Source organism: Hemitrygon akajei, chromosome 24, assembly GCF_048418815.1.
Source record: "Hemitrygon akajei chromosome 24, sHemAka1.3, whole genome shotgun sequence".
NCBI classification, from domain to species: domain Eukaryota; kingdom Metazoa; phylum Chordata; class Chondrichthyes; order Myliobatiformes; family Dasyatidae; genus Hemitrygon; species Hemitrygon akajei.
In genome coordinates, this window is record NC_133147.1 from 9,685,981 (window position 1) to 9,698,031 (window position 12,051).

Consider the following 12,051-nt stretch of genomic DNA (forward strand, 5'->3'; position numbering starts at 1 on the left):
CCTCTAAACTCCCCCCCCCCCGCCCCCTGTGTCCGATGGTGAGGGAGAGGCGCTGCCGTCAGCTTTGCGGCTCCGACTAGTTTCAGCTTCTCTCGCCGCCGTGCCAGGAGCATGAACAGCGGGAGATTCCCTCTCACCTCGGGGAGCAATGGCGGGGGCCGATGAAATCCTCACACACCCCCTCCCCGCATGAAACGACGTTCATCCCCCTCCACCCTCCACACCCCCTACCTTTTTAATTCTGGCTTCCTCCCTCTTCCTTTCTAGTCCTGCTGAAGGGTTTCGGCCCGAAACGTCAACTGTTTATTCTTCTCCATTGTTCTGGTGAGGGAACACCAATGCCTTTGAACTGAAAATCCTGCAGAAGGTAGTAGATTCGGCCCAGTCCATCACGGGTAAAGCCCTCCCAACCACTGAGCACATCTACATGAAACACTGTGGCAGGAAAGCAGCGTCCATCATCAAAGATCCTCACCACCCAGGCCATGATCTCTTCTCGCTGCTGCCATCAGGTAGAAGGTACAGGGGCCTCGGGACCCACACCACCAGGTTCAAGAACAGTTACTACCCCTCAACCATCAGGTTCGTGAACAAAAGGGGATAACTACACTCAACTTCCCTTACCTGAGGTGTTCCTGCAACCAATGATCTCACTTTAAGGACTCTTAATTTCAATATTTCATGTTCTCGTTATTTATTGCTATTTATTTATATTTGCATTTGCACAGTTTGTTGTCTTCTGCACTCTGGTTGATCTTTCATCGATCCTGTTATAGTTACTATTCTATAGATTTGAGGAGTATGCCCGCGGGAAAATGGATCTCAGAGTTGTACAAGGTGACGTAATTGTACTCTGAGAATAACATTTATTTTACTTGGAGCGTTGATGCTGCCTGCCCTGCTGGGTTCCCCGAGCATTTTGTGTGTGTTGGTTTGTCGAAGCCTCGCTGTTAACGAAGATGCCGGCTGTTGAGTAGGAGGGAGAGAGCGAGGGGGTGGGAGCTGCCCCAGCGGGGAGTGTGTGGGACGGTACAGGGGATGCGAACCTCCAGGAGAGACCGGCCGCCTTGCTCACTCCCACCTCCCAGACCGCTGCGGAGGTCTCTGCCGGCCGCCTCCCAACCCGCTAATCAGCCGGGGGAGGGCCGCCTCTGCCATCGGCGGGGAGTCGGGCCAGAGAGAGGCAGCGAGAGACCGGCTCAGCTGCTCCGAACTAGACCACAGCTGTCAACATCTGGTGATGTTACAGATGGGGTGGAGAGGGGGAGGTCACCAGATGTGGCGGCTTCTCTCCCTTTGGTTAATACGCACGTTCAAAATCAGACAGGAATGCGAGTTGGCACCAAACCTTACGGTGGAAAATGCTTTTTGTAATCGCTGTGGACAGGTAGGCTTTTACAGGAAGAGGCGGCGGTTGAAGAATCACGTACAAAGATTTATATGTATGGGGACGGTCTCTCGGGCTGGTGAAGTTGTTCGGAGAGAGAGCCTCCACCGCCGCAGGAAGATGAATTTCTGCCGCCCTGAAACACCTCCACACTTACCTGAATACTGGCCGGGCGCCCGCTCTGCGTTTTGAACTGACTGCTGTCCAAACCTGCGAGTCTGGACTGAGTATCTGCGAATCCGAGAGTCCGGGGCCAAGGACATTTAAATTTAAAGCAAGGATGTAATGTTGAGGCTGTGTAAAGCACTGGCGAGGCCTCACTTGGCCTGTTGTGAGCAGGTTTGGACCCCCATCTGAGAGATGTGCTGACATTGGAGAGGGTTCAAAGGAGGTTCACGGAAATGATTGCACGATTGAACGGATAATCATACGAGGAGCGTTTGATGGCTCCGGGCCTGTACTCACTAGAATTCCGAATGAGGGGAGATCTCATCGAAACCCATCGAAAGGCCTCGATAGAATGGATGTTTCCTATGGGGGGGGGGAGTCTAAGGTCAGAGGACACAGATAGAGTGGATGTGGAGAGGATGTTTCCTATGGGGGGGGGGAGTCTAAGATCAGAGGACACAGATAGAGTGGATGTGGAGAGGATGTTTCCTATGGGGGGGGGGAGTCTAAGGTCAGAGGACACAGATAGAGTGGATGTGGAGAGGATGTTTCCTATGGGGGGGGGAGTCTAAGATCAGAGGACACAGATAGAGTGGATGTGGAGAGGTTGTTTCCTATGGGGGGGGGGAGTCTAAGATCAGAGGTCACAGCATCAGAACTGAAGGGCGTCCTTTTAGAACGGAGATAAGGAGCAAGTTCTTTAGCCAGAGGGTGGTGAATCTGTGGAATTCTTTGTCATGGGTGGCTGTGCAGGCCAAGTCACTGGGTATATTTAAAGCACAAACTGATAGATTCTTGACCGGTCAGGGCATGAAGGGATACGGGGAGAAGGCAGGAGATTGGAGCTGAGAGGGGACTGGATCAGCCACAATGAGATGGAGGAGCAGACTCGATGGGTCAAATGGCCTGATTCTACTCCTGTGTCTTGTGGTGTTACAAAGAGCTAGGTTGTTGGTGCTGAATGGGTCGTTGGGCGGGAAGGGTCTCCTCCTAGAGTCTCTGAATCAATAACACCAACCTGAATCTATTCTGAAGTAGAAATTAAAAACAGCCCACTGGAAGCTGAAAATCCCAAAACCCTGAGCATTTATGTTATGGATCTAATATTTTAATTTAACAAAATGTTTCAGTTGCCTCACGTGTTACTGTGGCGCGTTCACGTTTCAGCCTCTTCAGCTGACGCACAGAAGCTAGAAGGTGTCCCAATGTTTGTCCACAGCTGTAACCCTTCACTCTGCACTCTCTTCCCTTTTCACTGCCTCTGCCTACTTGTGTACGGAGTGATTTATTATTATTATTATTATTATTTTATTTTTTTCTTCTTCTTTATTATGTATTGCATTGGGCTGCTGCCGCTCAGTTAACAAATCTCACGACACATGCCGGTGATGATTTTGAACTGTCCGGATGGCAAGTAAATGAAAGCTTTTCTCGGTACACGTGACAATAATAAACCAAGTTCCAATGTATTTATTTGTTTGTTTGTTTGTTTACTTCGATACAGAGGGCCTTACAGCCCCTCGAGCCGCGCTGCCGGCACCTCCCCCCCCCCCCCCCCATTTTAACCCTAGCCTAATGAGGGGACAATTTACAGTAACCAATTCACCTACCAACCGGCACAGTCACGGGGAGAACACAGAAACTCCTCGCGGGCAGCGGCGGGAGTAGGTCGCCGGTACTGTCAAGCGCTGTGCGAACCCACTATGGCACCCCGCCCCAGGGTCGGTCCCCAGCGTGGCTAGAAAGGGAGGAGGCTTGGGCATGGTGCCAGCATTTCCACTCCGTTTAAAAAATAAACCCAGAGCTACGGAAACGCCAACAGAAGCTCCAAAGACCTCACCCCCGGGAGTTAGGGCAGAGGATTCTGGCGAGATGCTGTCGGCGGCCAGTAGGGGGAATGGATATGAGCTGACAAGTAATATACTGCTCATGTTATATTTTCTTAATTAGTAAGGGCATCTTCAAGGAGCGATGCCTTAAAAAGATGGTATCCATCATTAAGGACCCCCATCACCCAGGACATGCCCCCTTCTCATTACTACCATCAGGGAGGAGGTACAGGAGCCTGAAGACCCCTCTTCCCATTACTACCATCAGGGAGGAGGTACAGGAGCCTGAAGACACACACACAGTGATTCAGGAACAGCTTCTGCCATCCGATTTCTGAATGGACTTTGAACTCGTGAACTCTACCTCACTACATTTTTATTTCTATTTTTGCACTATTTATTTAAGTTGGCTGTTTTACACACAGACACACGCGGGTGCCCACACGCACATACACTTACTGTAATTCAGTTTGTATTACTCTGTATTACCTTGTAGCGCTGCCGCAAAATCAACACATTTCACGACATATGCCGGCGATATTAAACCCGATTCTGATCAAAGCTCATGGGGAAGAAGGTGGGGAATGGGGTTGAGAGGGATAACGGAGCATACTCGATGGGCTGAATGGCCTGTCCAATGCCTTACGGCCTGTACAAGGAATCATTGGAGTACAGTGGAATTACAGAGAAAAGCATCGCGTTTCTATCACAAAGTAATGACTTTTTATTGATGATTATAAACAAGACTACATCTGAAATCTCCAAAAAAAAAAATCACGAACGACCATCTTTAATAAACTCTGTTGTGCAGATAAGGACTGAATTGAAAGTGCATATCGTACAGTTTTTTTTTAAAACTAATGTGCAAATTCTGATACAGTACATAAAGTCTCTTCATTGCATTCGTCTCGTGGTTCTGTACTGTCCGCTGTGCAAACACTAAGGCAGTGTTAAGACCCCTCGTTCGCTTCCCAATGTCGGTTTTGGTTTGTAGTGCAATTGTTTTTTTACACTGGATCAGCTCCCGGGGACCGGACCTTGGCTCAACAACGCGGCGGGGACACTGTCCCTCTTACCCCCCGAGCGGCTAGACGTCACTGGGCGACCTGGAGCGAAAGGGGAGCTTGGACGAGAAACACCCGCAGCAAACGGTCCACAGGACCTTCTGGATGTCCTGGTTACGGTAGGCATAAATAACCGGGTTGATCATGGAGTTGTAAATGGCCGGCAGGAAGGTGAGGTACGTGTACAGCCTCGGGTAACTGTAGTCCCCCATCAGGCAGTAGATGGCAAAAGGGAGCCAGCAGACGGCGAAGGTGCCCAGGATGACGGCCAAGGTGGAGATGCCCTTCCTGGTGGTCACGTAGTGGGAGGTGGCGAGGAAGTGCCGCTGCAGCGCGATCTGGTGTGCGTGTCGGCACACGATCTTGCAGATCTGCATGTAGAGCTGGAGCATCATGCCGAACACCATGAAGAAGGAGACGGAGAGGATGATTAAGTTGTTCTTGGTCAGCGGGCGGACGACGCCGCACAGCGAGGCGTCCCTGACACAGTTCCAGCCCATGATGGGCAACAAGCCCAGGCTCACCGACACCCCCCAGGTGAGCAGCAGCATGAGGTAAGTCCTGGTGACCGTCCTCTCCGAGTAATAGGTGAGTGCGTTGTACAAGGACAGGTAGCGGTCCACGGTGATAGCCAGCAGGCTGCAGACAGAGGCGGTGAAGGAGCTGACCAGCAGGCCCACCGTGACCAGGCTGACGAGCTCCGACTGAAGGCAGTACAGGAATACAAAGTGAACGATGAGTCCCAGGCCGGCGAGGAGATCCGCCGTGGCCAGGCTGCCGACCAGCAAGAACATGGGGGTCCGCAGGGCCGGCGTGTAGAAGATGATCGCCACCACCACGGCGTTTTCACAGGAGATGACCGTCCCGGAGACGCACAGCACAATATCCCAGGGATTGAGAGAGGGCTCCTGGGCCGCCAGGTCTAACGTCGCCCGCTGCTCACCGGCAGCGAACCAGCCGGGCAGACCATCTGCCGAGTTCCTGGAGATATTCTCGTTCATTGCGGAAGCGACCTGCACAAACCCAAGTTCGAAATCAGCTTATACCGAACTGCCACGAATTTTATAAACCCTGTTTACCCCGCCGTCTAGTTTGCAAAGCTTCTAGTGATATCTACTCGCCCCATCTCTATTTTGCAGCAGGAACCTCACAACGCACAAGGTACAGCCCGTTTACAATTGAAAACAGTTCACTGGGAACAAAAATCAGGATCGCGTTTATAATCACTGACTTGGGACGTGGAATTTAGCGGCAGTAGCACAGTGCAAGGACACAACACATTATATATATATATATATAAACAAACAAACAGTAAATACATAATGCAAAATAGGGAACACGAGATATTGTTCACGGACCGTTCAGGAATCTAAACACTAACAGTAGCTCGCTGCCTGTTGGCAAACGATGCTTCCTTCGCCTTACTTGAAATCTGAGCGTTTACCTGCTGGTTCAGATGTTGCACATCCGAGCTGGTTTGCAGACTGGGGGCTTTGCGGCGTGAGGGGACTCCGGGCTCTCGCGGATGCCTCTCTGCCTCATCTGTGGCTGCCGAGTGCTTTTGTACAGCAGCCCCTGACTCACGGCTCCCGGAAGTGGCACATTGATCCAGCAACGCTGCCTGCTCCAGCGCCTCTGTGACGTCAGCGCCCGGCAGGGGCGGGGACGCGCGCTGCATGCAAATGAGGCTTCATTCATAAAGTCGAGCTGGGACTCCCGCCCTCGGCGGGTGCGATCTGACCGCACCGCACGCAAACTGGCCGGGGTCCATCGACCCGAATATTATGACAATCTTATCAAATGCATTCAGCATTCCCTGTTTGTCGGAGGTCGCTGTCTACCAATCGGTTCACAATCACATTTATCATCACCATGAAATGCGCCGTTCTGCAGTGGCGGTGTAATGCAACGGCATAAAATTACTATGAATTGCAAAATATATAAAAGATGCAAAATAAAGCAATAATCAGGTGTCGTTCATCGACCCATTCAGAAATCTCATGACAGCGGGGGAGAAGCGGTTCCCGAATCGATGAGTATGGCAGGTCTTTAGGTTTGTTGTTTTACCGCACGAGTACAGTGCGAGGACATAAAATCCCTATAAACTACCAAAATAAACCGGGCAGATAAAAAAGAAATGTAGTGATGTTCCGTAACACACAGAACATGGTATAGGAACTCACCAGGCCAGGCAGCAGCTGGAGGGGAATAAACAGTGGACGTTTCCTGCCGAGACCCCTTCACAGGGATAGGAAGATCATAAGATATAGGAGCAGAATTAGGCTATTCAGCTCATCGAGTCTGCTCTGCCATTTCATCATGGCTGATCTATTTGCCCCTCTCAGCCCCAGTCTCCTGCCTTCTTCCCATATCCCTTCATGCCCTGACTAATCAAGAACCTATCAACCTTAAATACACCCAATAACTTGGCCTCCAGAGCTACCTATGGCATCCAATTCCACAGATTCACTATTGTCTGTCTAAAGAAATTCCTGTCATCTCCATTCTATTTTGAAGCTGTGTCCTCTGGTCTTAGAATCTCCCACCATAGGAAATTCTCTCCACATCCACTCCATCAAAGCCTTTCAGTATTTGATGGGTTTCAATGAGATTCCCCTTCATTCTTCTGAATTCCAGTGAGTACAGGCCCAAGAAAAGAAGGGGGCAGAAGCCAGAATAGTGCGGTAATGTTTATGGGCTCAATGTCCTTTCGGAAATCTGATGCCGGAGGAGAAAATGCTGCTGCTGAATCTTTGAGTGTGGGGCTTCAGCTTCCTTTACCCCTTTCCTGATGGTAGGTGATGATGAAACGATATTGGGCTTGCTGACCGTGAAGTTCTAAATGGCTACCCTCACTAAAAGGAGTTTGTACAATAACTATTCAATCTTCAAAGTGGTTCACCTCCCTGTTTATTCTCTTTGGAGAGTCTAGCTGCCAATACCCACAATCTGAACGATGTAGGTCCACCCTCCCTACCAATGGTGAAGATACTTCCAGCTAACAAGGTAATTTATTTTCAGTGATATGCATTTAAATCCAAACAACATTCTTAAAACACATTAAAAACTCACAGTGGATTGCTGTCTTAAACATTTCCCAAATACAAACCATTTCTAAAGCACAAAGCATTTCCGAAGCACAAAGCATTGCTCAAGCACAAAGCATTTCTTAAATTCAAAAGATGAAGCATTAAGGATTTCCAAAGCACAGGTACAATTCTTGAAATCTGAAAAGACATACCGACAATGCTGATGAATGAATAATCCATTGAAGAGATCGAAGGTAGAGCAGTGGTTTACCCTGTGATTCTTTCATAATTCTTGATACAGTATTCCTTTCCCCATTCCTAATAAGCCTGGATTCCTCTCTACATTTATACAGTTTCTCTGCCGATTGGGTGACTTCACATGCAAATGATATTTTCTCAGATGCTCTTTCTACACAAACTGTCTAAAAGCTTCTCGGAGACACATCTCCCAGCTACCCCGGTTTACTGCTGGGAAGCTAACTTCCTTGAGTACAGAACACTTACCAATGATTGCTTCATCGAACACTTCTGCTCCATCCACCGAAAGCAGAACTTCCCAGGGGCCAACTTTCGATTCCTATTCCCATTCTGTCAAAAGGTCCATGGCCTTCTCTTGTACCAAGATGAGGCCACCGTCAGGGTGTAGGAGCAACACCTTGTATCATATCTGGTTAAACTCCAACCACACAGCATGAATATTAATTTCTCATTCCAGAAAAAGAAAGTCCCTCCTCCTCCCTTCTTTTATTCCCTACTGTTGACTCTCACCTCTTCTCACCTGCTTTTCACCTCGTCCCCATATCCCCTCCTCCGTCCCTTTCTCCTATGGTCCATTCTCCTCTCCTATCAAACTCCTTCCTCTCCAGCCCTCTGCACCTGACTTCACCAATCACCTTCCAGCTGTCCTCCTTCCCCTCGCCCCGTCTTTTTATTCTGTCATCCTCCCCCTTCCTTTTCAGTTCTGTTGAAGGGTCTCGGCCCAAAACATTGACTCCAGCATTTTGTGTGTGTTGTCCTGGATTTCCAGCATCTGCAGAATTTTTCTTGTTTATTATAGATCAATTATTAATAGGATAAGGGTTTATCTCAACTTGGTTTTCTAAGTTTCATTACACTAAACAAATTTGTCTATGTTGCCTGCTGTGAAACAAGCCAAATTAAATGACCCACTGTCTTATGGATGGTAGGACCTCTTCCAAAGGATGTGTAGGGTGCTCCTTTCCACCGCTAGCCCGCAGGTCATCCTTGGGCAAGGCGTAGCATCTGCTTAGCCCCCTTCTCCCTTGACCCACCCACCCCACCGATCAGGGTCACGTGAAGCTATGTGCGCAGGTGGTGGATGGTCGTATGAGCAGCTGATGCACATCACAAGTCTGGTTACGCGATCATTGACACCAGGCAGACAGTCTTTGAGAAGTTTTGATAATGGCTGGGGGTCACCCATCTAGTAAAGTCACTGCCCAGAAGCAACAATAGCAAACCACATCTATTACAGTTATGGTCATGGAAAGACCGATTTTTGACGCGGCACACAAAGAAATGAAGGAATGATTGTCTTAGATAGCACCTCTTGAGAGTAATGAGCCAGGTGCAATGTCTAACATCCTGCTTTCTACGGATAATGCATCTGCTTGTTTGCAAAACTATGTTTTCAATCTGCAAACTGATTACTGCTTGCCATTTACCTTTTACCAAGAACTGAGAATTGGCTCCCGTTTATGATCAGAAACTAAACAATGCATATAGCTGGATGTTTAACTTACACTTTTTGACCCTTACAAGTGGCAGCGGCTGTGTTTACAAAGCCGAGCTACACCCAGGAAGCAAATCTCCATCACAATGAGAAGGGGGCAATACCCAGATGGTGAGGGACATTAATGATGGAAACCACCTTCCTGAGCCACCGCCTTTTGACAATGACCTCAGTGTTGCCCGTGGTGGAGCTGGCTGAGTCTACTACACTCTGCAGCCCCTTGCAACCGCTACCTCTACACCATTACCAGAACGGTCGCCATTATTGCAAGTGTTTTGTAGGCTGCAGACTCTTTGAGGTGCCCTGGAAAGGATGGGTAAGGACCTACTGAAATTCATTTCCTTTCCTCTGAATGTCCAGACTTTATATTAGGCGGAAGATACAAAAGCCTGAAAGCACGTACCACCAGGCTCGAGCACAGCTTCTCTCTCCCTGTTATCAGACTCTTGAATGGACCTCTTGTGTCATGAAGATGAACCCTTGCTCTCACAATCTACCTCATGAAGACTGTGCACCTTATTGTTTGCCTGCTCTGCACTCTCTCTGTAACTGTGACACTTTATTCTGTGTTCAGCTATTGTTTTCCCTTGTTCTACCTCAACGCACTGTGTAATGATCTGGTCTGTATGAACAGTACGCAAGACAAGCTTTTCATTGTATCTCAGTACATCTGACAATAATAACGCAATTCCAATTCCCACATTAAATGCATGTCCTCTTGTATTAACCATATCCTCTAGTATCAAACATGCCCTCTAGGGTGGAGCAACACCTTATATTCCATCTGAGGAGCCTCCTTCCTGATGGAATGAATATCGATTTCTCCTTCTGGTAAAAAACTGTTTCCCTCTCCCTCCCCTCTTCTTCTATTCCTCACTCTGGCTTCTTGCTTCTTCTGACCGGTCAATTACCTCTCCTGGGTCCCCTCCTTCCCTTTCTCCTATGGTTCACTCTCCTCTCCTATCAGATTCCATCCTCTCCGGCCCTTGGCCTTTCCCACCCACCAGTTTTCCCCTATCCCCTTCCAGCTAGCCTCCTTTCCATCCCTCATCTTTTTATTCTGGCGTCTTCCCCCTTCCACTCAGCCCCAAAGATGGGTCTTGGCCCAAAACTAAGACTGTTTATTCATTTCTATAGATGCTACCTCATGTGTCGAGTTTCTCCAGCATTTTGTGTGTGTTGCTCTGGTATTAAGTCCTCTAAGAAATTCTCAGCTGAAGTCTGAAGTTTCTAACTGGAAATTGTAAATTGTTTCAACCTTGAGCATCTTCTGTTGTCATTCTTGTAAAAGCTGCTAGGACTATATTGAGAGAAACTTGTCAAAGAGCTGAGTGAAACACAGCTTGTAGCTTGCATGTGGCTTCGGAGAGAGGCTGGGTGATTCAGACTAGAGGTGTGAGATGTGTGTGTGTGTGTGTGTGTGTGTGTGTGTGTGTGTGTGTGTGTGTGTGTGTGTGTGTGTGTGTGTGTGTGTGTGTGTGTGTGTGTGTGTGTGTGTGTGTGTGTGTGTGTGTGTGTGTGTGTGTGTGTGTACGTGTGTGTATGTATGTGTGTATGTGTCTGTGTGTGCACCTGTCGTGCTGTGTGAGTGCTCCCCTGTGAATCACGGACTGAAGCAAATCGAGCTCTGAGCCCCGTGTGGGTCTGTGGTACTGTGATCAGACCCGGATCGAGCTATGAGCCCGTGTGGGTCTGTAGTACTGCGATCAGACCCAGATCGAGCTCTGAGCCCGTGTGGGTCTGTGGTACTGTGATCAGACCGAGATCAAGCTCTGAGCCCCGTGTGGGTCTGTGGTACTGTGATCAGACCGAGATCGAGCTCTGAGCCCCGTGTGGGTCTGTGGTACTGTGATCAGACCCAGATCGAGCTCTGAGCCCGTGTGGGTCTGTGGTACTGTGATCTGACCCAGATCGATCTCTGAACCCCGTGTGGGTCTGTGGTACTGTGATCAGACCCAGATCGAGCTCTGAGCCCCGTGTGGGACTGTGGTACTGCGATCAGACCCGGATCGAGCTCTGAACCCCGTGTGGGTCTGTGGTACTGTGATCAGACCCGGATCGAGCTCTGAGCCCGTGTGGGTCTCTGGTACTGTGATCAGACCCAGATCGAGCTCTGAGCCCCGTGTGGGTCTGTGGTACTGTGATCAGACTGAGATCGAGCTCTGAGCCCCGTGTGGGTCTGTGGTACTGTGATCAGACCTAGATCGAGCTCTGAGCCCCGTGTGGGACTGTGGTACTGTGATCAGACCCAGATCGAGCTCTGAGCCCCGTGTGGGTCTGTGGTACTGTGATCAGACCCAGATCGAGCTCTGAGCCCGTGTGGGTCTGTGGTACTGTGATCAAACCCAGATCGATCACGAGCCTGTGTGGGTCTCTGGTACCGTGATCAGACCGAGATCGATCTCTGAGCCCGTGTGGGTCTCTGGTACTGTGATCAGACCGAGATCGAGCTCTGAGCCCCGTGTGGGTCTGTGGTACTGTGATCAGACCCAGATCGAGCTCTGAGCCCTGTGTGGGTCTGTGGTACTGTGATCAGACCGAGATCGAGCTCTGAGCCCGTGTGGGTCTGTGGTACTGTGATCAGACCCAGATCGAGCTCTGAGCCCGTGTGGGTCTGTGGTACTGTGAACAGACCGAGATCGAGCTCTGAGCCCGTGTGGGTCTGTGGTACTGTGATCAGACCGAGATCGAGCTCTGAGCCCCGTGTGGGTCTGTGGTACTGTGATCAGACCCGGATCGAGCTCTGAGCCCCGTGTGGGTCTGTGGTACTGTGATCAGACCCAGATCGAGCTCTGAGCCCCGTGTGGGTCTGTGGTACTAT

At 49.6% G+C, this 12,051-nt stretch overlaps 1 protein-coding gene across 1 annotated transcript; it reads right to left on the bottom strand.

The window, feature by feature from the left end:
- Positions 1 to 4,096: 4,096 nt before the first annotated feature.
- On the bottom strand, positions 4,097 to 9,492 carry LOC140715552 (G-protein coupled receptor 12-like). Its single transcript, XM_073027907.1, has 3 exons — positions 9,478 to 9,492; positions 5,893 to 6,120; positions 4,097 to 5,461 (listed from the first exon to the last, which is right to left on the bottom strand). Exons 1-3 carry the CDS (start codon positions 9,490 to 9,492, stop codon positions 4,472 to 4,474), a joined length of 1,233 nt encoding a protein of 410 aa, XP_072884008.1. The 3' UTR covers positions 4,097 to 4,471.
- Positions 9,493 to 12,051: the final 2,559 nt, after the last annotated feature.